The 27,701-nt window shown below is 34.4% G+C and overlaps 3 protein-coding genes and 1 pseudogene across 3 annotated transcripts; 2 read left to right on the top strand and 2 right to left on the bottom strand.

The window, feature by feature from the left end:
* Positions 1-373: 373 nt before the first annotated feature.
* LOC100782570 (uncharacterized protein YnbD-like) lies at positions 374-3,698 on the bottom strand (annotated as a pseudogene).
* On the top strand, positions 3,575-15,513 carry LOC100792992 (tubulin-folding cofactor D). The gene is made up of 17 exons (XM_003535695.5): positions 3,575-3,919; positions 4,001-4,548; positions 4,909-5,011; positions 5,271-5,447; positions 6,152-6,337; positions 7,056-7,172; positions 7,345-7,449; positions 7,879-8,049; positions 8,144-8,359; positions 8,968-9,166; positions 9,460-9,665; positions 9,784-10,008; positions 10,096-10,671; positions 10,753-11,022; positions 11,800-11,844; positions 13,080-13,265; positions 13,781-15,513. Exons 1-17 carry the CDS (start codon positions 3,740-3,742, stop codon positions 14,069-14,071), a joined length of 3,801 nt encoding a protein of 1,266 aa, XP_003535743.1. The 5' UTR covers positions 3,575-3,739; the 3' UTR covers positions 14,072-15,513.
* Positions 15,514-17,275: 1,762 nt separating this feature from the next.
* LOC100784536 (uncharacterized) lies at positions 17,276-18,870 on the top strand. The gene has a single exon (XM_003536662.5). It carries the CDS (start codon positions 17,789-17,791, stop codon positions 18,701-18,703), a length of 915 nt encoding a protein of 304 aa, XP_003536710.1. The 5' UTR covers positions 17,276-17,788; the 3' UTR covers positions 18,704-18,870.
* Positions 18,871-20,181: 1,311 nt separating this feature from the next.
* Positions 20,182-26,597, bottom strand: LOC100782932 (ACT domain-containing protein ACR12). The gene is made up of 10 exons (XM_003536659.5): positions 26,231-26,597; positions 24,735-24,789; positions 24,199-24,321; positions 23,469-23,563; positions 21,851-21,935; positions 21,604-21,663; positions 21,119-21,174; positions 20,867-20,972; positions 20,713-20,781; positions 20,182-20,523 (listed from the first exon to the last, which is right to left on the bottom strand). Exons 1-10 carry the CDS (start codon positions 26,368-26,370, stop codon positions 20,461-20,463), a joined length of 852 nt encoding a protein of 283 aa, XP_003536707.1. The 5' UTR covers positions 26,371-26,597; the 3' UTR covers positions 20,182-20,460.
* Positions 26,598-27,701: the final 1,104 nt, after the last annotated feature.

Raw genomic sequence — 27,701 nt, forward strand, 5'->3', positions numbered from 1 at the left:
TACAGTATACTGCATACATGACACTGACAGCCATTTGCCAACACTTTCCAAATGACCCTTCCAAATCCAATTAATCAAAGATAGTGCAACGATGTGACCAAGAACAAAGGTTACTCCACTGCGAACCCTCGAATTTTTCATTTAAAATTAAAACCCGGACAGACAATGTTGCATAACGAATTCCAGCATGCTCATTGTCATTAACAATCTCAGGGAAAACAAAACTAATGACAAGTTGAATTTTTATGCGTTGGGCAACAAAATGATTCGTCTCGTTCTATTCGATTCTTTTATATTCCAACTTTTGTTTTTAGTAAAACTAATATGTATCATTTTCTAACTTATGTCTCATTTTGTTCTAGACATAAAAACCTTTAACATAAGGCATGACTTGTATTTACCAACTAACTACCCTTGGAATCATCGTTCATGGGCATACACAATGAAATGATGTATATAGATGCTACAGCTTCTCATATATGTAATCCCACTATTCCACTCATTAGGTTCAACTTGATCAAAGCAGAAGAAGCTGACTACGAAACAATTGGGAACCGCACATTAGATTTTGGATTCAAGGAAAACAAGGATGCTAATAAAGTAAAGACACGAGGAGACTCTGCTTTAGTTTTTCTTCATTTGCCACTGTTTGGTAAACAATCATACAGTGAATGACTAAAGAATCAGATTAACTCAAGGAACCCACGCTCATGTCTCTACTTCCTCGGTGCAGACAATTGGTGTCTGGACCATTCTTCAAGTGCCTTGCGATGGAGAGCATTCATCCGGATGTAAGGTCGTTTTTGCTTGATAAGCTTCTCAGCATTCTTCCAATCCTCTGTGATGCCTCGTGCTACTAACAGTGCACACATAACAGCAACACTTCTTCCATGACCTTTACACCATAAAACAAAAAAGTTAAAAAAAAAATGAAGATAGCCATATCATCTTTTTAATTCTTATGCAAGCATAATAATCTGGTATGAAACTAGACAATATAGCATTATTGTAACTCAATTATATTGATCCAATATTTTTAGGTCTGAAACAATTTCATTATGTGTATGCTTGCTATTTGTAAGTCAAATGTTGTCTCATTGACTGATGAGATTTCCAAACTATTATCAGAATACAACCTCTTGTCAGTCAAAATGCCTAAACTTTATGTCAGTGCACAGGACCATATGTAAGGACCCAAGGGTATGATAGTTTCACTTTTAAGTACGCTTCCCTCATCTCTGGAGGTTTACTCTCCCAGTATTCATTACCACAAATTGATCAAATTTTTCAGTGTATGATATACTATTAGGATCGTACTGAGGCATGAATAAAATGAGTATAAAAGTAACATTTATAACGTCATATAATCCTACCTCATCGAAAAATTTGCAGCTGTAATAATATGCCCAATTTTTTTCATTGCATATCTATGCTTCTAACTAAAAATAATATCTTCATATTTGCAGCTCAGGTAGTGATCATAATAATGAAGAACCACAAAGTGGCAAACACCCAGTTAAAAGGATGGGTAACCCTTAAAACTCAAAACATTAAAGAATATGTTATACTCCTAATAATGAGCGACAGGAGAACCAGTTTATCTTTAATTCAAACTTGGCAATGGTCTGATGCTAAGTGATAGTTTGTTTTTAAGCCTTCAAATGACACATTTCATTCCATTCCTAGTTTTCATTTTCATTACTTTTTCCCCTTTCAAAATAGGGGGAACCCAATTACCCAAATCCACTTGTCTAAACAATGTACAATATCTTTGGGTCAATTCTGTTGGGTTTCTTATACTGGACAGCAGTATAATTGAGTTTAATACTCCAATGCAAGGGCATACTTAATGCATTGCGATTGGAAAAACTACCAATTCTCTTCTTGTTGAACCAAAGAGTTGCATTTATCAATCTTCACTAACAGAACCATAGAGTCAACCTCAGATAAGCTACCAGAACAATTAAAGATCAGCCATAATTATTTTTCATGAAGGAAGCAAAAGGCCATTCCATTGACAATGTCCAACCGTTTGTTGTTGTTGATGATGACAATGGAATACAATGCCCAAAACATGTATTGTCATTAGAACACTCGCAAATGACCTTTCCATTTTCTAATATTAAGTCATTCAGAGGACATAGAATATTGCAAATGACCTTCATCATTGGTTATTCAAAACTCCTTCTGAAGTCAAGTCTCTTGTTTGGACAACAGTAATTAACACAAAACAAAAGACATAATAACTTATCATGTTATCATATAATTGACCCTTGAGTTAAGTTACAAAATACAAATTGAATTATGAATGTCTATCAACAGAAAGCTATCACTTCGGAGGTCACAAGTCCTTATGTCTCGTTCTAATAAACTTCTCATCAATCATTGATAAGAGAAGGAAGGTAAAAAATGAATTTAAGTTATATGCAAACATGAAAAAGCGGCTCACGGTTTTTTTTTTCTTCTGATCCATAGGAATCGAGAAACAGATATTGAGGATTTACAACCACTCACAGACGCTGTTCAACTAACTCAGCTAGGTTTCCTCGGTCAGCTCACGGGGTTTAATATCAAAGAAACAATATATGTCTTAAAAAGCACAAAATGCTCCATGATTTTATACATTGAAATAACACATTTCTCATTGCGAATTAAATAGAAGCAACAGAAGAACAATACTAAAGAGCATTCAGATTCATCAACGAAGTCAATACTAAGTACTAACCATAAGCACAGTGAACGAAAATGGGCTTGTTGAGGTCTCTCTGTCGAGAGGCCCACTTAACAGCTGATTCAATATCAGCAGGTTGAGGCGACCTCGTGTACCACGTCGGAAAGCAGCAGTAAGGCAACCCCGTAGTGAAGTCCTTCACACGTGGGAACTCGCACGCGCAATCAACGATGGCGGGTCACCAGGTGGCAGCTTCTGAGGCAACGGTGGCCAGCCACCGACATAGAGACCCTCATGGACTTGGGTGTAAGTAGGTTCCCCGCTTCGAAGTCTTCGGAGCAGAGAGAAGATTCTGACGAAATAGATGTAAGGGCTGAAGATTATGAGTGAGAACAAGGGGAAGCTACCGTCGGTGGTTTTGCCGAGAAGTATTGGAAGGTTGATGGATGGGTGAGACGCAATTGAGATCAGCGAATAGTAGAGGAAAGGGAGAGAGAAGAGAGTGAAACCGAGGTTTTTTAGGTACGCGAAGCATAGGAAGAGTGTTGTTGCTTTTAGTGCAATGAGAAATGATATGCCACGAGAGAAGATAACAGCTATGCTACTTACAAAGTTCTTATTTGTTAACAAATCAATAACATAGAAGAGTGATTTCTAGTAGTAATTATGTTAAAAATACTTATTTTTAATGTGTATTTAGTTGTAATGAAAAATCGTCTTGATGTATTGTGTTATTTTTAACATAAATATAGCAAAAGGATAAAATTTGCAACATTCTAAAAATGGAAGGCTAATGAGCTAAAAAAATGTCGAGAACAAAATTTGTCAGATAATAAAAAAAATAGTTAGAGATAAAAAGTGCAGTTAAATTTTATTTTATATATAAAACTTAATTAGCCCTTAATTTGGGTGGGTATTCAACTTAATGCTTTTGCGCTTGTTTTTCCGGGCCATCAGCTTCTTCAGTCAGAACTGGAACTTGAGAATCCGACGATTAGTGTTGTACTGTTCTCTTGGAAACTTGCATTTCAGATCCCGCCAAAATCCCTTTGGACTCCAGAGGTGACTATGGAAGCGAATCAAGCGACGGTGACGATGAATCAAGAGGATGACGAGTTGGAGTCCAAGGAGAGTGTGCTCCAAAAGTACTTCCTCCAAGAATGGAACATCGTCAAGTCACTCCTCCACGACATCGTTTCCAAATCCCGCGTCTCTGACCCTTCCTCCGTCCACCGACTCAGATCCATTGTACTCTCCTTTTTTCAATAACAACAATTATACTTTGCTTTTTGTTATTGCAAATTAATTTTTATCGGTATATATTTGCAGTTGGACAAGTATCAGGAGCAAGGCCAACTTCTAGAACCCTACCTTGAAACCATAGTTTCCCCTCTGATGAACATTATTCGCTCACGAACTCTTGAACTCGGGGTAGCTTCCGATGAAGTTCTCGAAATAATAAAACCTATATGCATCATTGTATATACGTTAGTCACGGTTTGTGGCTACAAATCTGTGATCAAGTTCTTTCCGCATCAAGTTTCCGATCTCGAACTCGCCGTGTCTCTGTTGGAGAAGTGTCACAACACAAATTCGGTGACTTCTTTGAGGCAGGAAAGCACGGGAGAGATGGAGGCTAAATGCGTGACGCTGTTGTGGCTCTATATACTTGTGTTGGTCCCTTTTGACATTTCCAGTGTTGACACCAGTATTGCGAACAATGACAATTTAACTGAGTTCGAGCTCAGTCCTCTTGTGTTGAGAATTATAGGGTTTTCTAAGGATTACCTCTCGACCGCTGGACCAATGCGGACTATGGCTGGACTAGTCCTCTCGAGGCTACTTACTCGTCCGGATATGCCGAAAGCTTTTACCAGGTTTATTTGATTATGTTTTGTAGCTTGTTTAGAGTTAATTCAGTTTTCTCTCTGATCGACTTAAATATTTGTGTTGTCTCATGTTGTGTAAATGTATTTTCGTTTCAATCAAAGTTTAGCTCAAATAATCAATTAATTCCTTGTTTTCTGGATCTTGTTTACAAATAAATGAATGGTTTTGTTTGATCTCTTGAAAATGTCTAAATTTGAATTGTCATTAGTTCATGACATTATGTGTTATGGCTTCAGACATGTTCGGGCTTGTATGCATGCCTGCATCTGTGTTGTATAGAAGTTTATTTTTATTTTTATTATTATTAGTCATCATCTGTATAAACTGACTTTTTCTAATGGCTTCAGCTTTGTTGAGTGGACCCATACAGTCATGTCCTCTGTAACTGAAGATTTACTCCATCATTTCCAGTTACTTGGTGTTGTTGAAGCACTGGCTGCTATTTTCAAGGTTTGTTTTTTTGTCTTTTCCTGTTCACAACCTCAAGTTAAAATGTTTTTATCTATCATTTGTGTAAAGATTTTAGATTACTTCAAAATATATGAATGAGAGAATGATGCATGATAGACCAGGTTAATTTTTGTTATGGATAATTGTGTTAATTTTTTAGGGATCCAATACATTTATCTCTAATAAAACTTTTTATGATGAAAATTTGTCTTTGTTACCTTTAATGATTCTAACTGTTATAATATCAATCTGTAAGTAGGCAGGTAGTCAGAATCTCTTGCTTGATTCAATTCCTGTTGTTTGGAATGATGCTTCAATGCTGTACAAGTCCTTAGATGCATCTCGAAGTCCTTTGCTCCGCAAGTATCTGATGAAGTTAACTCAACGAATTGGGCTTACTGCTCTTCCTCATCGTTTGCCAGCATGGCGATATATGGTTAGCTTCTCTCTGATCCAAGTTCGATGGGATCTTGTATCTTAAATGTTGGAAGACACCTTTGTTTTTGTCCACTTGCGAGTATTGTATCCATATTTTGTTTCCTTTTTATTTTAACTGGTGTAATATAAAGCCACAGTAATTAATTAACTATGGTTATATGCATTATTCAGAAATGCATGTTATGCTGACAAAACAACAAATGCTCCTCATGCAAGTCTAGCATGTAGAACTCAAAACAGAATTGGATGGATAAAATTGGAGCCCTTATTGAATGGAAATATGTAGAGTTGAACTCAGTGTTCCCTTATAGGCAATTTGGCTATGGTATCATGCTAGGTAATTTGTCCTCTTGAAAATTTGAGCTACTATGCATGAAATACTTTTTATCATGTACAGACCCAAGTCAACTTAGTCGTGCTAACTGCTAAGTGTTATATTTAAGCTTCTTAGAATTAAGTTGTTTGACCCCTTGATCTAAGCCAGCTGTATCAGCACCATAAATTTGTACTCAAGCATTTGGTTTTCATCAGTGGTGGGTCACAATTACAAATATCTGGGCATTATGGCTTCTTTTAGGCTTTTAGCAGGACATTTTAGGAAGGACACTTGTGTTTTAATTATTTACTTGTCATAAGCAATTGTAGAAGCTTCATGTTTGTCACCATTTTTTTTGCCTTAACGACTATATGCCTATTATGCAGGGAAGAGTTGCCAAACTGAATGTTTCTTTGAATACATCCAATAAAATTGATCAGTCCAATTTAGGTGTGAACAGCAACGATTCCAACTCAAACGAAATGTCAGACAGGGAAGAAGATGAGGATATGGATGTTCCAGAAAATGTTGAAGAGATTATTGAGATGTTGTTGTCTGGTTTGAGGGATATGGTATGTCTAAAGGGTGAGATTCTTATAGTAAATTTTGTATTTTGCCATTACACTATGATGCTTAGTTCTGGTGATGAAAAATATGAAATTCTGTCTAAATGTAAGCCAATGAAGATAATCTGAAATGGAATGGTTGAATTAATGTCTTTGTAAATGGTTTTTGTGAAGGAACCTTGTAAGCTGCTGAAAGCTGTAATAACTCTGTTGATGTTGTTCATTTGTCATTAATCATGAAATAGTTCTTTTAAAAATATCTAAAACCAAGATTGTGTTTATGTCTTCTATGAATTTGCATGAGATGTGAAATTGTATTGATCACTTATCTTATGATGTAACTGATCCTACAAAGAACTGGATGAATGCTGTTGGATATGAAAGAACTCAAACATATCTATACTTTTTTTTTTGTTTATGGTAAATTGTGTTTTTAATCTCTCATAAACTGTTTTGAGCAAATGAGGATTTAAAAACATGGTTTATCATAAAAAATTATACATGACTGCCCTGTTAAACTCTGATGACGTGACTACTAAATGAATTGCCAACGTTACTGTTACATCATTAGTTAACGTTGTTACTTGACAACAAAGACTAAAACCAAAAATTTTAAATTTTACAGGGACTAAAACCAAAAATAGGTTATTTTATAGGGACCAAATTGTTTTTTAAGCCTATTTTCATCACTTAATGACCAAATTATGTTGGTATTGGATTGTAGGATACTGTTGTCCGCTGGTCTGCAGCAAAAGGTATTGGGCGCATAAGTTCACATCTTACATCTTCCTTTTCTGAGGAGGTTTTATCATCTGTTTTGGAGCTGTTTTCACCTGGTGAGGTGTGATGCTAAACTTTTGTTTGCTTAAAGTTCCTGAGCACTGTAACTTACTAGTTTAATTTACACTCACCTGGGTTTATATACTATATAGTTAATGTGTGAGAGGTTTACTATGTTAACTATTTATTTGTCTGGTTCTACTGTTATAGCTCACATGTAACACTTTTTACAGGGTGATGGTTCATGGCATGGAGGCTGCTTAGCTTTGGCTGAACTTGCTCGTAGGGGCTTGCTCTTACCTGCTAGTCTTCCCAAAGTTGTTCCTTTTATCGTGAAGGTGGTTTATAATGGATAGATTGTATCCATAGATTTCTGGAAGTAGGATTTGTGACTTCAAACTATTTTGGCTGCTTATAACTATTTAGTTGTTTGAACTTTGAAGTACTTTATTTATGTGCTACTTAAACTTGAAACAAGAATTGAGAACCTTAAGGATAACCTTGTTATCCTGTAGTATGATTGAGAAAATGATGGAAAGGCTACAGAGGAAAAGATAAAAAAGGACTTAGTCTTGGAAAATAAAAAAAAAGACAAATATTCCCTTAAATGTTGACTATTCTTATTTTATAATGCTTATGAAGCTTAAGATATCCTTCCTTGGCAATATGATTTATGGTTGTTACTTTGTAGTTTTCCTTAAGACATCCTTATTTGAGAGATACATTTACTGCATAGCAGTGGGAATAATTATAATTTTGTTTGTTAGGCACTACATTATGATGTTCGAAGAGGTCCACACAGTGTTGGGTCTCATGTACGTGATGCTGCTGCATATGTATGTTGGGCGTTTGGACGTGCATATTATCATACAGATATGAGGAGCATCTTAAAAGAGTTTGCCCCCCACCTCCTAACAGTGGCATGCTATGACCGTGAGGTCCTTATATCTTTTATGTCCTTCTCATGACATGATTTGTTTTAGACTATTCACTTCATGTGAAAAGAATCCCTAACTAACCTGTGATACTTAGGTTAACTGCAGAAGAGCAGCAGCAGCTGCTTTTCAAGAGAATGTTGGAAGACAAGGGAATTATCCACATGGAATTGACATAGTGAATACTGCGGATTATTTTTCACTTTCTTCGCGAGTAAACTCTTATCTTCATGTTGCTGTTTCCATTGCTCAGTATGAAGGATATCTTTTTCCATTTGTGGATGACCTGCTGGATAGAAAAATCTGTCACTGGGTATGTTCTGATTAAATCTCTCTCTCTCTCACTCTGCAATCAGCCAAATCTTCTGCTCCCGTGTTGACCCTAATTGCACCTGTAAATTGTGATATGGATTTATGGTTTACTTTCTAAGTGAAGGCCATAAATCACTCTAGCGTGATTTTCTGGACGTTGAATATAATAATATTTTTGTAGGGAAATCATGCATAGAAGAGAGATGACAGAGGTATTTTCTCAATGTGTGCATGCTTTTTGGTCTATAATATGATGTTTGATGAAGTTTTCTTCTATTCAGGAGTCATACATTAGAATTTTTTTCTTTGTAGTTTTATTGTTTCCTTAAATTTATTTTTTAAAAACTTCTTCAAAGGATGAAAGAAGTCATGCCTTATGTACGTATTTTGCTATTTCATAGTTGTGACAATAGAGTAAAGAGGATGGTCTAGCCTTTTAATTTTTGTTTCTTCTTTTCTTATTATTCCTTGTCACTGTATATTTTTTGGCATAAATTTGTTCAAATTTTGGCATTTAGTAACAATTTATGGTTATTCTTTTTGTTGCTTCCTGTATCTCAATTTTCTTGATATATTTTGAGAGAAGTTACTTGGAAATTATGTCTCCAGGAGAAAAGCTTGCGAGAACTTGCTGCAGAGGCCCTTTCGTTTCTTGTAAAATATGACCCTCAGTATTTTGCGAGCACTGTCATGGAAAAGTTAATTCCTTGTACTCTTTCATCGGATTTATGCATGCGCCATGGTGCAACATTGGCAACCGGAGAACTTGTTTTAGCTTTACACCAATGCAATTTTGCTCTTCCCTCAGGTTGATACTTTATCCTGACTTCTGATTATGTTTACTTATATGGGATTGAAGGAGAATATCAATTATTCCAAACAAAAATACTTTCACTTTCAGGAAGAAGCCTGCAAAATTAAATAACTAGAACTATTTGACTTCATTCCTTAAGATGATAAGAAAATGAATAAAAGTTTTAGTTAAGTCTTTCTTGCCAACTACTGGTCATATGTTTAAATCTTTCTTTATTGAAGGTGATTGGTTTCAAAATAATTATGATGCTAGCTGAACTGTGACATTTTTGAAATTGTCATTGACAGATAAACAGAAAAGTCTTGCTGGTGTTGTTCCTGCTATTGAGAAAGCACGGCTTTATCGTGGAAAGGGAGGAGAGATAATGCGTGCAGCTGTTTCTCGATTTATTGAATGCATCTCCATATATAAAGTGGTATTATCAGAAAAGATAAAGAAAAACCTACTTGATACTCTCAATGAGAATTTGAGGCATCCTAATTCTCAGATACAGGTTCTATTCCTCTGATACAGGCAATTTCTGTTGCCATTTTAACTTTTGTTTAATATCGTCAGCTTATGCCAGTTGGGCACTATATATCTGAAAATCAATATCTTCATTTGATGTTCAGAATGCAGCTGTTAAAGGCCTGAAACACTTTATCCGTGCATACTTGCATGCTTCAGATAATAAAGGTATGAGTGATGTGATAGCAAAGTACCTCAGTATGTTGACTGATCCAAATGTAGCTGTAAGGAGAGGATCTGCATTGGCAATAGGTGTTTTGCCATATGAGTTATTAGCCAGTCAATGGAGAAATGTGCTTTTGCAGCTTTGTGGCTCTTGTAAAATTGAGGTGCTCCACGTTGCAAATGCTATATATTATACTATCTTAGGTTCAATGATTGTGTTAGTGTGTTACACAATGTTTTCCCATGTGCAGGAAAACCCTGAAAACAGAGATGCTGAAGTGCGAGTAAATGCTGTCAAAGGGCTCACATTAGCATGTGAAACATTAATTAATGGAAGAGAAGATACTGCAACCGCTTTTGTTGAGGATGATTTTTCCCTGTTTATTCTGATAAAGAATGAAGTGATGATGAGTTTATTTAAAGCTCTTGATGACTATTCTGTTGATAATAGAGGTGATGTAGGTTCTTGGGTTCGTGAGGCTGCATTAGATGGCCTAGAAAAATGTACATACATGCTCTGTAAGATAGACAAGTCAGTTTGTTTGTCTGGAAGATCTGATGGAAATGAAATTGAGCCTATTGCACATCCCTCAATTGATAGCATGCTTAAGAACAACCAAGAGCTTTCTTTATTTGATGAGAATCTTGCTACCAATTTAGTTGGAGGAATTTGTAAGCAAGCTGTGGAGAAGATGGATAAGCTGAGAGAAGCAGCAGCAAATGTTCTCTACAGAATTTTGTACAACCAGATAATTCATATTCCATATATACCTTTCCGAGAAAAGTTAGAAGAAATCATTCCTAAGGAAGCAAATGCACAATGGGGTGTAAGTTTATATAGATCTTTCATCAGTTTGAGGTTGGTTGCATAGATTTTTCTATTGAGAGACAATATTGTTTTGTTGCAGGTTCCTTCCTATTCTTACCCACGCTTTATACAGTTACTTCAATTTGGTTGTTATAGCAGAGATGTGCTATCAGGTTTAGTTATATCTATTGGTGGGTTGCAAGATTCTTTGAAGAGGGTATCACTCTCCGCGCTGTTAGAGTATCTAGAAGAGGTTGAATCTGAAGACCCTAATACAAGAACATCTAGGTTATACATGCTATCTGCTGATATCCTGTGGGTTCTCCAACAATACAAGAAATCTGACAGAGTTATCGTACCTACTTTAAAGGTATTAAATTTCTTAAACAGTGGTTAATTATTCTTGCTTTGTGAAATTGAACTTTCAAACAATTTGATTCTACTTTATTATATCATTTTTTCTTTCTTGGGGAAAAACCTAAATTCTGTATGTGAACAAAGTGCTGGATCCAATCTCAAAATCAACATGTGACTCATTTCAACCACAAGCATAATAGCATAGCATGACTAGTAGTCATGCACTCACACACATTGATTTTTTTCTTTTTACAAAGGAGTCTGATAGTTAAGTATCCATTCCATGTTGAAATATATAAAAAAAGGTGAGGGGGAGAGAGAACCTGAAATAGAAGGAATGCTGCTGTATAATGGATTGCACTATCTTTATTTTAGTTAGGTTTCAAGTGCATTTTTATTTATTGTAATAAGTCAGGTGTATACACTGTTGACTGTACCTACTATAACAGCCTCAAAACTAAGACTTCAGACTGCGACAAAAGACAGTTTAGTGTACCCTAGGATATAACATAAGCCCAACAATTCACTACAAGGTAACCACTGGATCATCGGTTGTAGTGGTATCTTCATTTATATGTTTCCAGCATAAAGAATCCTGGTTAGCACCCTAATTAACATCAATCCTTAAAATTATTTCATAAAAGAGTTTACCATATTTTCTTTTATGTTGCATATATAACACTCATTGCTTGCCTCCTCTGTTATGAAATGTAAATCTATTTACAGAAATCAATTTGCATTGTTTATTCATGAATCTCTAATAAACTGATGAACTTATTATGCATTCCAGACCATTGAGATTCTGTTCAGCAAAAAGATATTCCTTAATATGGAGGTTAGTTTGCCTTTCTGTTCTTTATTTTTCATCTTTCTTGTTAGTAACCCTTTATATTGATTTGTTTGCTAGAGATGTGTGGTTATCATTTACACTTGGCAGAAACAATGAAAAAAAAATTAAAAAGAAAAAAAGAATAATGGCTAATATGAGAAGGGAATTTTCTGCGAAGTCCCTAAGATGCATTAAATCATCATCATGCAGACATCTTGAACCCCAACATAGCAACTCCACATTTTCATTTAACCTCTCTTAATTACTTTTCTTGTGTAACATGTAGAACTTGTTGCTTGTTTATGCATTAAAACCAATATGGTTTGCATAATGTTGAAATGTAAGATTAGAATGCTTCCAAGAAAAATTACACAACTCGGCCACCACTTGTTAAGGTTATCTGTGTATACCCCATTGTTGTGTATGAAATATGATGTAGCAATCATATGTTTATGATGGTTATACTTTAGTATATAGTTGTCACTAGCTTTACAAAAGTTTGTTTTCTTTTATTTTCTTTATTGTGACAGTAAAGGACAACATCTAAAATTTTAGTAACTTGAACAGAGATTGAATACTGCTAATTTTCTTTGGTAGAGTTGTGAATACGATACATAATAGGTAGCAATGATTAAACCGCCAAGAGAAAACAAGCAGTAAAATGATTTGATAACACAATTATGTGAGCTGAAATTGGATTAAGTACACATCTTGATACCTAATTCAACTTTAGCAACTAAAGACATGAGCAATAAGCTACTGACCTAGAAGAATAATAATGGATTAAGAATGCAGAGAATTAAATTAGAAAAAAATCTAGTGATTGCAATAGAGTGAAAACTGATCATAATGCATATTTTTACTTTATAAAAATGAGATATGGGAAGTTTTTGTTCTATAATTCCATTTATTGATTATTATTTTACAAATGCTTGGTGATAACATGTTTTTTTTTTTTTGATCAGCAAACATAATATATATATTAATAAATAAATTGAGTACCAGAGGTACTAAAGTACAGCTATATAATTGCCCTTACTCTGGTTCCAATACAGACTAAATGGAGTCTGGTTAGGAACCACAGCCAGGGCATACCCTGATGTTAAACTCTACTATTAATCTATGGTTATATCCTCTAGTGACACACAAACCCTTCTCTTAGGTTACTAGACCATTGATTAAAATGAATTTGCTTTACAAAGCTTGGTGATAACATGTTGATTAATAAATTGTATTTTCAGGCTCACACTCCAGCTTTTTGTGGTGCTGTTTTGGATTCTGTGTCATTTGAAGTAAAGGGATCAAAAGACTTCTCTAAGTTGTATGCTGGTATTGCAATACTTGGTTATGTAGCTGCAGTTCAGGAACCTATCAATATGAGGGCCTTTTCGCAACTTCTTAACTTTCTTGGTCATCGTTACCCTAAGGTGATATTCCTGTATATTCGTCAGTATGAGATTCACTACTTTGCATCTTTTTTTTTGCATAACTGCAATCACATGCATAATAGACAGGCTCTTTTTCCACAATTAAGAGTTTGTCTATTTGTGCTTATTTTATAGAAAAAAAATCTTTTAAACTACATATGTTTTAAAAAATTATGATAATTATTTTTTAAAAAAGGTGTTTTTCTCGAAAGATAAAAAAGTAATTAAAAAAAACTGAAAAAAGTTGTATTATAAAATTACTTTTTATAAGAAGACCCAAAAAGACTATAAGAGAGGTTATCAAAAAGGATCTCGAACTTAATGATTTGGATAGAAGTATGGTACTTGATAGAACATTATGGCGAAAGTTGATCCATGTAGCCGACCCCACCTAGTGGGATAAGGCATTGTTGTTGTTGTTGTTGTTGTTGTATAAGCTTAAACAAACTAGTCATTGCTTTTGTTGCTTGCTTTGTGACTTCCTAAATTTTATTTTATTTCAATTTGTTTATCAGATTCGAAAAGCTTCAGCTGAACAACTGTACCTTGTCCTCTTGGAAAATGGGAATCTTGTGGCTGAAGACAAGATTGATAAAGCACTTGAAATTATTTCTGAGACTTGCTGGGATGGCGATATGGATTCAGCTAAACACCAAAGATTAAAATTGTATGAGATTGTAGGTCTGGAGGTGGGGTCACTTGGCAATAATAGTGATGGAACATCAAGGAAAACCAGCAGTAAGAAGCCTGCAAACTTAGATGAAAATGCTTCATATTCCTCATTAGTTGAGTCATCCGGGTTCTAATTTTTGTTGATTCAATCCCAGGTTTGCTGTTGTATAATGTAACTTCCTATAGTTGATATGAAATTTTCATGTGCATTGGTCAATTTCCAATCATACTGGTGTCCTCAATGGATGTTATGCATTTACTAGATTAATTCTAAAGCAATAGAGCTTTGAGGGAAGAAATGAACGGTGAAGATAAGATTTGTTCTTCTAATGGTAGATCCCACAAAATTATTGAAATTTCAGAGTTAACATTCCGTATTGATCATTACTAACTTGTAGTTGATCATTCCGTATTGTGATCATTACTAACCAGTAATCATGACCTGAGCTGTTCTGGAGATTCCTAATTAATCTCCTTTTACGTTTGTGTGAATTTGATTCTAACACAATTATGCAATTTTGGTCCTAAATTTTTTGTAGATATTGCAATCAATTCCCTCTGTAGTATTCCATTCATTTCTTAACTGAATTTGCTTACCTCATTCATGTTATTCTTAGATAGATGCTGACTTGTTTATTCCTTGATAACCCGTCATCTGACATTAATATCAGATAAGCACTTTATAAAAATACCAATTAAACCAAAAATATGAAGAGTGTCACGTGTGTCTTGTGTCCCGAATTCCCTCTCCTCCAATGGTGATGTCGTGGTGTTTAGTGTTGGTGTCAGTGGGGTGGTGCTTGGGTTATAAGTTGTGTAGTTTGGATGTGGTTTTTGTAATGATTAAGGTACTAATGATGTAATGTAATCTAACAGAATGTGTGAATGTAAGGAATTCACAATATTTGGTGTGTAATGAATTGGAAATGGTTTGGTATGGTATGAACCCAACCGAATTTATAATTATTTATCTCTGCATTGTTCCCTTTCTAAAATCTGTTTCCTTTCTTTTCAATTGGTTTGAACTAAATTGCTTTTGCATTGATCATCATGTGGAAGAGGTTTTAAATGTTAGTTTGTTAGAAATATCTTTGGGATTCAAATCTTGTTTCAATGTTTCTTGTCCCTCGTGTTTTTATTTTTTTTTTGCGTTCATTGAATAAATATTAATCTGTACAATCTCCTTGTGATGTGCATTTGTTGTTCGAGTAAAATTAAGTGTTATCAGCAAGGAACATTGCTGCAATTATAGTTACATGTGAATTCTGCGTAAAGGACATCGCACTTAACGCATCTAATACGCAAAGTAGCATAGCTCTTCAATGGGTCCATTGGAAATTTGTAATCACTGTTTTTATGCAAACGTTGCTTTGTTTGCCAGAGCCTGACGAAGATTCCCCCTCTGCAGTCCCTTTCGAAGACCTCGTCGGAATGGCAGAATGGTATTATTTAGGACCCAAACATTTGTTTTTTTGTTGAGTCCCAATGATAGAGATGAAAAGAAAAACTCACGTGCAATACACATCACTTCCCTTCATAATTTTGAACTAATTATTTTAAAATGATATATTCCTTATTCCTTATTCCTTATTTTTCTCATGTATTGTGTTACATACATGTCACTCACTGTGTCAGATGGTATTATTAAGGGACGGACATAATGAGATTAGAATATTTAGTTAGAAAATGGAAGACATTTTACCTACTGTTTAAAGCCTTAAATTACAAACTCAACCTGCGAAATTTCTAAGAAATTTCTCCACTTGGCATATTCTTACAAACTGTAGTAATTTCTGTCTTAAAAGAAAATGCAGAGAGAATATTCTGCAACACAATACACATATTAAGGTGAAAGAAGAAACCAGTTAATTGTATTGTAATAAAGCTCAATACAACATCTAAAAAAACAAGAGAAGAAGCTCGATACAAATGAGTGCTGCTAAATGATATGAGAAAACGATTTCGCGAATAAAATAAAATACAATTATACAAGTATTGGTAAATTTCAAAAGCCGTTCAGTTTTACAAAAAAAATTGAATGTGTCCAAAAAATATATGCCACTTCACTTTTAGTTATATAATAAATTATAGTTTGAAATTCAGTGTAACTTGAAAATAAGTCGCTTATGTATTCATTGTAAAAAAAAAATATTCATGTATTATTTAATCATATAATATCAAGTGACGTATATTATCACATCAGATAATTTAGTTTAATTTTTTGTTTTTTGCAATCAAAGTCCAAAGATTTTTTTGTAATATGATATTTTTAATTTAATATTTTATTAAAAGATATTTTTATTCATAATTAATTTATATTCATCCTAATTTTAAACCTAGTTTTTCCCTTTTTGCGTATCAATCATTGCCACCGTTGTCAAACAGAAGAACACTTTCTCCGCTTCGCTTCCTGCGTCATGTTTCCTAATTGGCCACCGATCACGATTGTAAAAGCTACTATAAATTGGCAAAATTTGAAGAGAAATAAGAAACGTCTAGTTGCCTCCTAAATAAGTTAATTGGACATTTATATTCTAGGTTACATAGGGAGTTTAAGTATTTTATTGTTGGTATTTATGTTGATTTGGTAACATGTTTCGTTAAAACAATTTAGGCTATTTTGCAAACGCGATCAGTGGTTAGGTAGGAGTAAGAGGCACGTCGTAGAAAGCGATGCATGAAAAGTGTTTTTTGCTTGACGACGATGGGAAAGATTGATATGCAAGGAAGGAAAGCCAAACTAGGTTTAGAATATGAATTAATTAGGGATAAGAGTGTTTTTAATAAAAAAATAAAAATAAAAATAAAAATATCATATTTACAAAAATAAATTGGACTTTAATTACAAAAAATAAAAAATTAAGCTGAATTATCTAATGTGATAATATAAATCACATGACATGATTAAGTAATACATAAGTTATATCTTTCAAGTCACCAAAATAACAACCTAAATTATAATTAGATTACTTATGATTTAAAAAAACTTTTACACTTTCAGAATATTTTAATTAAATTCTTTGTAATACAATGGTTTTACTGCATTCTTCCCTTAGTGCCTATAATTTATTAAAACCTATGAAAGAGTATAAATCTTATTCCTAATTCAATGAATCTCACTCCACCAAACACTGATTCTTCCCTATTTAATTTACTATTTGAATCAGAAATCCACATTTACATCTTTACCTGCCAGCCAGACGTATACGTTTCTCTATACTTTCAGAATGGTACAATTTCAATTAATAATACTTATGGCTGTTAGCTTGAAATTTCCTTAATGGAAAAGCACCTTAACAATAACAACCCAACTTTGGTTGTCCCAGCCTCTTCTTTCTGTTTTCTTAGCGTAAAATGCCAAACCTTTTTCCTTATTAGGCACGCACCACACCACACCATCCTTGTGAAAGGGGGTTTCAGGCCGTGTCACTAATTGGCTTCACTCACTCACATGTCATAACCAACTTCATCTGCATTCTTGAGTACCCAAAATAAGAGAACTCTATAAAGATCATCTCATTTGGTTTGCCCATTGGAACATAAAACAGTTGTGTGTTGGTGTTTCTTTACTATTTGGTTCTGAGTTCTTAGAACAATACTACTATATTTCCTTTGATGAACAACAACACCATCTAATTAAAACTCCTACTGAGTAAGTTTCTTTGAAGTGTGCTATATATCATACATTCTATCAACACCTATCGTTTATCTGTATCTCTCTTTTCCTCGCATCATATCACCTGTCATACATACACTTTTTTTCCTTTCCCCTCTTTATAAGGTGTTGAATAGAGTTTAGTGTCCGCCAAAGTTTTCTCGTTTCTCTTGTGTTGGCTTAACTAACAGGCACTATGTTGGAGGGACATCAACTTTTGGGGTTTGGCTTCTTTGTAATTGGTTTATGGCACTTGTTCAACCACATCAAGCTCCATGCTCTTAGTTCCAAGTCCTACACATCAACCCTATGGTTTCCCACCACAATATCCAGATACTTGGAGCTCCACTTCATCATGGCAAGCTGCACAATCTTCATTGCCATGGAACTCTTCATCGCTCCCATTCATCACCAACCATTAGACCCTGATGGAACCATTCCCACCACCCATCTCCACAACTTTGAACACTCTTCCATGGCCATGGCTTTCTTGGTCTATGCCATATTTGCCATAGTTCTTGATAGAATTAAATGCACCAAAGCACAGCATGAGCTAACTCACTTGCTAGGAGCCATAGCTTTTACACAACAATTTCTTCTCATCCACCTTCACTCTAGAGATCACATGGGTCCAGAAGGCCAATACCACTTCTTGTTGCAACTTTTGATTATTATTTCTTTGAGTACAACCCTAATGGGAATTGGCTTCCCTAAGAGCTTCTTGGTCTGCTTTGTGCGTTCTGTCAGCATAATCTTCCAAGGTGTGTGGCTTATGGTCATGGGGTTCTTGCTTTGGACACCAGGGTTTCAAGCCAAAGGTTGCTCCATGCACCTTGATGAGTCTGATGAATATGTGGTTAGATGCAGTGATCATGAGTCCCTTCATCGTGCCATCTCCTTGGTGAACATTCAGTTCAGCTTCTTGTTGATTCTAGTCACCATTTTCGCCATGTCTTTCTACTTGATTCTGGTCAGAAGATATGGTGGTGAGAAAGTGGAGTATGTTTTTCTGACAAAGGAGGAACATTACCGTGAAGAAGATGGCTTTGTGAAACCTAACAACGACGTTGAATCCCAATCCCAAGAGAAAAGCATGCAAGAGCAGATTTAAAATAAGCACTTTCTTGGTGTAAACGGTGAATTAATCAGAAATATTATCATTCTTATGATTTTCAAATAATTATTGTAAAAAATCAACAAATTTACTGTTATGGTTAATTTATTGAGCCTCTGAATCACATTAGTGTGTATGTAAATATTCAGAAAGAGTCTTGCTATCAGTGATCTTACTCTGTAGGAACAGAATTATCTTCTGATAAAAAATGCATGTAGATTAGCTCTATCATAAAATACACAATTTTGTAATTACATTGCTGGTATTCTTAGCATACTTAACGTTAATTAGGAAAATAGTAAAACATTGCTTTGGTATATGGGAGTGTAAAACACTCATATTTGAAACTATAAAAATTAGGATGTGAATTTAACCCCTAAACTTAATTATTTAATGTTATTTCAGTCATTTTTGAATTTTGAACACATGTAATGACATATTGCACTTTCAAGAACTTTTTTTCAAATTTTATTTTAAAAACTCAAATGGTGTTTTACACTTTTAGCCTTAGGAAAACTACTCACAAAAGCAAGACTTGCCCAACATAGTTGCCACAAGCACATAAATCATGGCTCAACTAATTGATAATATCTCAACAAAACATATGTTTGACAACCATCTCTTTTCCCCTCACGTTTGAAAAATATTCTCGGATTTTCTTGATACCCATGGATATTTCAAATTTAAAATAAATAATTTTTTTCCCATAAAAAAAGGTCGTGGTCCATGCTCCGTTTCATGGTCGAAGAAAAGAGGAACAGAACAGGGGGAGAGAGGTTGAGGGCGTGACTTGTGAGAGTTGAGACTTGAAAGCCTCTGTCTCATGGACCACGTGGTCGAAGAAGAGAGGAATAGAGGGGCTAAGGGGGTGACTGAGGGTCCTACTAAGATTTAGGAACTAGGATTATTTTTTTAGATAATATATATATATATATATATATATATATATATATATATATATATAAAAGATTTTTCTTCTATTATATGGGATAATAGATATTCACGAGTATGGATACTATGATATCCATATCCTACCTATGACCGAACGAGTAAAAAAATATCTAAACCCATGGGTGACAAATACTCATTTAAAGTATCCACCATTTACCCATACCAGATTTTATCTGAGGATATCCACGGGTACTAATTTTTTTTGTCATCCCTACTTGTGCAAGCTCATGAACACAATATTAAGACCTTTTAACAAAAAAAACGTTGAAATTACTATGTTATGAAAAGAAAGAAAAAACTGATTTTCAAAATTTATTTCCTAAACTTCAAATGAAAACAAATGGGTATCAAGCAAAGTTTTATTTTTTTGAAATAGAAAAGTATTTTTAAAAGCAGTGTTCAAAGAGGTCCTAAATTATCTCCAATTCTTCTTTTTATGTTAAAAAATATTATTTTAATTTAAGCTATGTTTGTGTTTCACAACAAAAATAAAATCATAACAATCACATAAACCATTTAGGAAATGAGGCAAAATTCATTTTCGATTTTTTAGCTTTCATATAAGATTTGACGGATGATCAGTGAGTTTCTGGTATCCTAGATTCCATGCCATAGGCAACATGTATTCATTCCATAGTTAGTTACAGGTATTCATTCATTCCATAGGCAACACGTACTCATAACTCATTCCATAATGTGGTAGCAGTAAAGCTACCATATGATTCGCAGGTGATATCGAGCTAACTGGGGAATTGGTATAAGAAAGAACCATTGTATTGGCTTATTTCACAAGGGTGGTTTCTTCAGTAACTGTCAATATCTGTCTCTGGCGTTCGCAGGTAGTAACGCAGACAATTCACCAAAACCTGCTCATTCAAAACCACAAAAAAGAGTTCGTTGTGCAATTAAATTCAGCAGAATGACTTGGTGTTGGATAAAAGGAAAACCGACTTATTTAAAATCAATGCAATAGTTAGATAAACAAACGATTGCTAAATTACTTCTACTCCAGCATCTAGGAAAAATTTCTCCATTTCTTTGAACACAAAGGTTACCTGAGCCATTGAACTGTTCAATGCAGCCCCGCCGTAACTAACATGAAATGTATCCTTAGCAACCAAACCCTGAGAGAAAAGAGGGTAAAGTTACTTAGGGTAAATGAATCAAGTAGAGGCAAACAGAGGCGGACAAAGACAAAAAGGAAGATACCTCTGTATCAATCTCAGCCGATTCAACATCAATGTTTACATCTGCAATGACTTTGATGATTTCAACCAGCAATCCCGGCCTATCTGCTGTCTCTATATATAGCAAGCTGATAAATATTGAATTAAAAAGCATTAGATGACATCATGCACCAATTGCATATTGGGTTGCTTATTATGTTAATTATTTGGAGTCAACAATGCAAGTAATAAACAGCTCAAAAACTACAATATGCACTGGTTATAAGATGCAAACCTCCTCTTGGGTCCATCTTCCTTAACTTGTATACGAGTTTTGATATCATCATCAAGCTGCACAAAACAGCATAAAGTTGATATTGGCAAGACTAAAGCTACACATTGGACCAGTAAAATCATTGAATTGAGTACTTGCAAAGTGCAAAATTTGGTAGAAGTAACTAAGCTTTTTTTAGGGTTTTGTGAATGTGTGGCCTTAAGAGTTAGGACACATGTTAGGGAATAAGAATAGAAACTAATAAAAATTACAAGCATTTAATTTTTGAAAATCTTAAAAGCATTTGATATTTTCCTTGAAAGCATTTAATATTTTAGACTACCAAATTAATAAGGAAATGTTTTATAAATATCTGCAACCTTGAACCTTCCTCAAAAAAGTAAAAAAAAAAAAAAAATAACAAAGCCAGAGGTCTTCCTCAAAAAAGTAATGTTTATTTTATACAAAAAAAAAAAGGAAAGCAAAACTGGAAGAGTGCAATTCACCTTTTTCTTTGGAGCCTTTATGCCAAACACTTCACCCATCGCTAGTAGTTCACTGGACTCCTACACAAATTATATAATATTTATGAGTAAAGAAAAACTGAAAATCAAGAGCAAACTAAAAAGTATGTTGGCAAAAAGTAACAAGGAAAAGTTGTGTTTAGAAAAAATGTTAATTACAAGGAAGCTTCTTATCTATAAAGTAACCATATAAGAAATCCAGAGGCAATTATCTATGAAACAAACTTACAGGATGATATTTCAACAGATTGTTAATAATGGTAAGTCGAATTCTCTCTAACATATCAGGATCTTCAACTTTGCGCCCAGTGTCTCTGACAATATGAACATCAAATAAATCTGTAAAGACTAAAAGGCTCTAATGAAGCAGTGAAAACACATTAGGCAATAATCAATCGGTGAGATTTTTATTTCTTCTTTGTCATATGTTCAAGATACCTCATTCAAGTATATCAAAACTAATGCAACTTATACTTTTGAAAATATGAAAATAAGAATAATTTGATTAACTTCTTCTTATTGTTCAATTTTTACAAGATTTGACATGAATAATCTAAGTAATATTTGGTTATAATTCGATAGTTAGATCAATAAAATCACACTTTATACGAAGTTAATGATGGTGGAAGAATAAGAGCAACTTACACCAGAAGTATCAAGAGAATAAATCCTCTATTTGGATTCTAAGAGAGATTAATTGAATTTAGCAACACCGAAAGAGAAGACTGTAATTCAGAGAATTCCCTAACATGCAGGTTTCTAAATAAGTGAAAATTCTGGAAAGTAGCTGAATGATATGAAGAATAAAACAAATTACCGGAGCATAGAGCAAACAAGAGAGATAAAAAAAAGTCTACGAAATGCATAAGGGAGGACCCCCCAAAGATCCTCACAAAATTTAAACCATTGCCCACACCCTAGGAAATAAAAGATCTAGAAGGAGCACAACCTTAAGATATAAATTCCCAAGGTCTACAAAGCAATAACCACAGAATTGACACCCATCCCATCACAATGCAAACTACACTTTAGATAACTTGATGCCATAAAGAACTGGTCCGTGGAATGAAAAGGCCAAAAATCCATTTTGGCAGTCAAAGCAATGTTTAACTAAATTTGCAAGACCTAAACTTCATTCCTTTTAAGTTCTACAACAAAATTACTAACAACCCCAGACTAAAGAAATCCCACATAAGCTTCTCAATTCATTGAGCCACGGCCACCAAAATACAAGGAGAGAGATAATACAAAGGGAAACTAGAAAGGACAATGAGTTAGGGATATATGGCCACCTCTTAGAATTTGGACTTAGTGCGTAACTCAAACCAAAAAACCAGCTTGCAGATAAGGACTGCTCGAGCTTTATAAGCTCTGTTTAAGTCAGCTCTAGCCAATGTGGGACTAAACAACACCCTTGAGGCTGCAATTAAGGCCACCCCCAAAGAGGCTGAAACTAAGGCGGGTTAGGGGTGACTGCAATTAAGGCAACTTTCCAACACCATGTAAGGAAAAGAAAGCGCCTTCCCAACTATCTAACCTCCAGGAAATCTTTCCAATGACTGGACCTGAGGAATGTTCTTCTCAAGTACAAGTATGGATAAGAACATGGGGCAGTCCATTGTGAGTTACAGGATGATCCTCCTGAGTCCAGACACGCCTCCATAGAAAGAATATGACGATGATTCACAGATAAGGGAAATTTCAGTTAAAGACGGAAAAACTGACTGATATCTCAATTTATCAAAGAAAAAGAATATTTATCAGTTTAAGAAGAGCAAATTCACCCATGTTATTCAAGAAAAAAACAGAGGTAAAGAAACTGGAGGAAAAAGACAAGGAAGACTTACGATTGTGTAATGAAAAATTTTGTTTGCTTGACTAATCCCTCTGTGGAGACAGTTCCCTTTGAAACATCCAATCCCAAATCTTTTAATGCTTTCATCTGCCTTGATATGAGCAAACAAAGATTAACCATTGACAATACTTATAAAATGATGTAGATAGAGAAAATGAGCTCAAAACTCTAACAAAATTTTATATAAATGATGTCCTTTAGTGACATAGCAAGAACAATTATCTCTTTTCCAACATAATCTCAAACAAGTTTCTGATCGTCAGCCTTCCAACATTCTGATGATTACAATTTTTTTCTTTCTTTAAAAGTAAACTATAATGGAAAACAAAGGCTGCTCTGTAGTTTTCATGTGAATTTTATAAAACAAGGAGAAATGAGCCAAAAGAGGCTTGTTCACTAAGGGAGTCATGACTTAAGGATGACAACGAAGATAAGAAAAGAAAAAGAAAGCCACTCCATAGACAACATAAAACTATCATCAAATTTTATTTGCTCTGTCAGATGTGTTTTATTAATAGAAAAGAAGATGTATAATGAGGAAACATAATTAAACAAAGCAAATCTTAGGACCTTCATAAATTGAATAAATCTTATCTAACAATCACATAGTGAGAGCATCACTTAAATAACAAAATTGCAGTTAAAGGACATCCCATCAAAGATATCCAACTGGTTTGGAAATTTTGGAGATTGCATAATTTAGTTTCCAGTAGCCAAATCACCGTGTCAAGAAGAGCTCCAAGGCGATCCCCAAAGCTAAGCTGCACAATTGTTGCTTCAGAATCTGATTCTTGATCTATTAGAACTATTGGCATAGGAACACTATCAGGATTGTCACCAGATTGCTGCACAGTAAGAATTATCCAATCAAACATCCTATAAATATATGTACATAAAAGCATGGCATACATAAAAGCAGGGCATATGTAATGAATAATTAACAAAAGCTCAGATTGTTGGCAAATACATTTGTCCATTATAGCAGTCACTATCTTAGATCAGCATAAACACCCCCACCAACAATAGGTGAATATAATACAAGATTGACTTATAAAATACACAGGAGTTATGGATGCAAAAATTTTTTTTTTTGCACTTCAGTCCCTCGTCAATAATTTTTTTGCAATTTATGGATAATAGCATAGATTGTAAATCCCAAATAATAAATCAATGCTTACTACTCCTATTTTTCAACTGCAAAAAAAAAAAAAAAAAAGGTAGACGTGAATGATATGGCGGCAAGAAACACATCACCGACCAGTGAAGCAGAACCAACTGCATTCAAATCATAAGCAGAAGCTTTTAGAAAGTTCCTGCAAAACATTTCAACCAGTAGTAAGAGACAAGTGATATGGATACATCGTGGTGACTAACATTAAAGAAAACTAAAGTTGCAGTTGTGTTCATAAACTAGAGTATAAATCTGATCAATAACAGTGGCTGAACCAACCTTTATCAACTCAATGAACCTGCAACAGAAAACATAATGTGATCTTAACCATATATGGGATCAAGGCCCTACAGAGTGCATGCCCAAAAAGAGCAAGAGGATACAAGATTCCAAGGGATGCATAAGAAGTGAAAAATAACAACAAAAACTAAATAACCAAAGTTTATCCATAGTGGGGATGCTAAATGGAAGCTTCAAGCTTAAGGGTTTTCAAAGCAGGAGAGATATGGAGCATTCCTAACCAAGCATTGGTACTAATAGAGAGGTCCTTAAATATGAGAAAGATTCCTGAAAGGATTAATTGATACATAGCTTTAAGGTTTACAGTTACCACTGAACTAGCAGAGGCATTACCGCATCACAATTATATACTTTTAATACATGCACTTCTGTAAAAGGCCTCAGCCTCCCCCTCCATCCCAGGTAAAACAGAATTAATAGCTTTGACTAGCTCAAATAATCCCATCCATTTTTTCAGTATATACAAATGAAATGATTAAGGAATAGCATCAATCATTCAATCACAATGATGCATCAAGTTGACTACTTTTGAGCCACCAAACCTTTACTATTTAGCACAGGATTTGGCAAAGCACGAATTGAAAGCTGCATATGAATTTGAAAAGGGGGCATTGAAAAGGTGGTTAGAAGAAGTTGACACACAAACTCTTCCAGAACATCAGAAAAGAAACAGAAAAATAGATCAATAATTGGAAAGACAAAGAACTACAAGCATGAATGATGAAACCATGCAACTTGAACTATTAGTCAGACACTTGAATAAACTAGTACATTTGCTCACTCGAAACACTTACACTGCATTTAAACACAACAGAAGTAAGTTCAACCAAAATATCCAGAAAACGGCACAGGAGTCACTGAATCCATGAACAACATAAGCTCACAACTAAAAATACTGGTTCCATAAGAATCCGATTCCCCTCAAACTTTTGTTCCTCGGAGAATTGACTTCAATCAAATTTTAAGAAATTCCAACAAAAATACAATTAAAATTTGAAAAACAAAAGTCAAATAACAATAATAATATTTGTTTTCTAGTTTCTACTCATTTCTTTCAAGCAAATCAGTGTCACTCTTTTGATTTAATTCCATCCCTAGCGAACATGTATCAGTATTACATTTTCATTCCATCACTACCGTCTTCGTTCATCTGTCCACACTAAACTCGACTTCAATCGCAAAGGAATAACAGACAACATCCCAATAAATCGCAGCGATTTCGAGAACTGACTAGAAAAGATAAAATACTAAAAAAGGAAAGTACGGCGAAGAGGAAATCTCACTTGTCCCTGGAGAGGGAGGTTGGGGAGCGGAAGAAGGCGTCGGAGGGAAGAGAGAAGAGAGGAATGGAGCGCGGATCGGAAACCCTACCAACACCGTGGACGGCGAAGGAAGGAGCGAGGAAAGCATTGGTGAGAGCCATTAGTGAGAGTGGAAGAAGTTGAGTTGGAGAGACTTGTGCCTGTGGGTGCGTGCGTGCGTGCTTGGCTGTATTATTATTGTTACGTGATGTAATGAAAATCAAAATAATAAGAAACCGAAAGTGCTTTGTCTATTCAATTACATGGATTTGTCTGTCTCTTTGTTTCTCACTACTCAAATTGCTGCTGCTGTTTCTGGATGCTGACGCTCGCTTCGATAATATTATTATTCCTTCTCAAACCTCGCCGATGCTTTTTTTAAAAGTTAATTTGGCTCTTATATTTTTTAAAAATGTATAATTTAGCCATTTTCTTTTAATTAAGCTGTGAGACTGTTTCTTAGGATTATGAATTACAATTATGTTTGTTTACGAATATTTATTATCATTAAAAAAAAAGATTTTGTTTTTCCCCAACTTCCCTTCACACTATGGGCTCCACCGCGCGCAATAGGAGATTAAATTCGTCTTTAAAATTAATGAAGTGCCCAAATAATCTCTAAAATTATCAATCACTTTAATTTCTGAAATTGGAATAGATGGTCAAATTAATTCCTATGATAAATAAAATAGAACATTCATTCCTAAATTTGTAAACTATAAATCGATTTAGTTCCTTAAATTTTACTAACAAGTTAAATCGGTCTCTAATTTTAATAATATTTCTTTGTAACTTTGTTGATTATGGGAAAGTAGGGGTGAAAATGAGTAAGCCAAGCCAAGTTTTACTAGGCTTGAGCTCGGTCTGAGTTGAATACGTAAGGTTTGAGCTTGGCTCATTACCTGTCATAGGTTTTTTTTAAGGCTCGGCTCAGCTTATATAAAAGTATGGCTTGACCCACGAACCTATTTAAAAGTCTGCTTAAAAACGTCTTTGATTAATTAATTATTTTAAAACCTAGTGAAATACTAACTAAAAAAAGAAACTTATAAAATTTCGTATAAGTAATGTACAAATCCAAAAATAATTGATAAACAAAATTATATTGAATTCAAATCGTTAAAGCACAACATATATCAAAAGACAATAAAAAGAACATAATATTAAAAAATGTATGGATTAGAGATGATTTGCAGAAAATGAATTTTATTCTACGTAGACAGTGTGCATGAACAGTAATAAAAACTGAAATTCTAAAATCCTATAATTATTCTCCTCTCCGACAAAAAACTCCTTAAACTAAAGCCTTGGTGCTGTTATATAGGCCCTCAGTCCCAAAGCTTACAAATCTATTTTAAACTCAAGCCCATAAACGAAATAAAATAAAATTTGGACAAGATAAGATAAGATAGGATGAAATAAAATCTGGACGAAATAAAATCTAGATGGAATA

Source organism: Glycine max, chromosome 10 (genome assembly GCF_000004515.6).
Source record: "Glycine max cultivar Williams 82 chromosome 10, Glycine_max_v4.0, whole genome shotgun sequence".
In the NCBI taxonomy this organism is placed as follows: Eukaryota; Viridiplantae; Streptophyta; class Magnoliopsida; order Fabales; family Fabaceae; genus Glycine; species Glycine max.

What these genes read in the sequence shown, in the direction of transcription:
- LOC100792992 (XM_003535695.5), top strand. Translation starts at nt 3,740, where the DNA reads ATGGAAGCGAATCAAGCGACGGTGACGATGAATCAAGAGGATGACGAG. An exon ending in TGTCTGGTTTGAGGGATATG is followed by an intron (nt 6,338 to 7,055) that starts GTATGTCTAAAG and finishes ATTGGATTGTAG; the next exon opens with GATACTGTTGTCCGCTGGTC. An exon ending in AGCTGTTTTCACCTGGTGAG is followed by an intron (nt 7,173 to 7,344) that starts GTGTGATGCTAA and finishes CACTTTTTACAG; the next exon opens with GGTGATGGTTCATGGCATGG.
- LOC100784536 (XM_003536662.5), top strand. Translation starts at nt 17,789, where the DNA reads ATGTTGGAGGGACATCAACTTTTGGGGTTTGGCTTCTTTGTAATTGGT.
- LOC100782932 (XM_003536659.5), bottom strand. Translation starts at nt 26,370, where the DNA reads ATGGCTCTCACCAATGCTTTCCTCGCTCCTTCCTTCGCCGTCCACGGT. An exon ending in AAATTTTTCATTACACAATC is followed by an intron (nt 21,936 to 23,468) that starts GTAAGTCTTCCT and finishes TCATATTGTCAG; the next exon opens with AGACACTGGGCGCAAAGTTG. An exon ending in ATCTGTTGAAATATCATCCT is followed by an intron (nt 21,664 to 21,850) that starts GTAAGTTTGTTT and finishes TAATTTGTGTAG; the next exon opens with GAGTCCAGTGAACTACTAGC.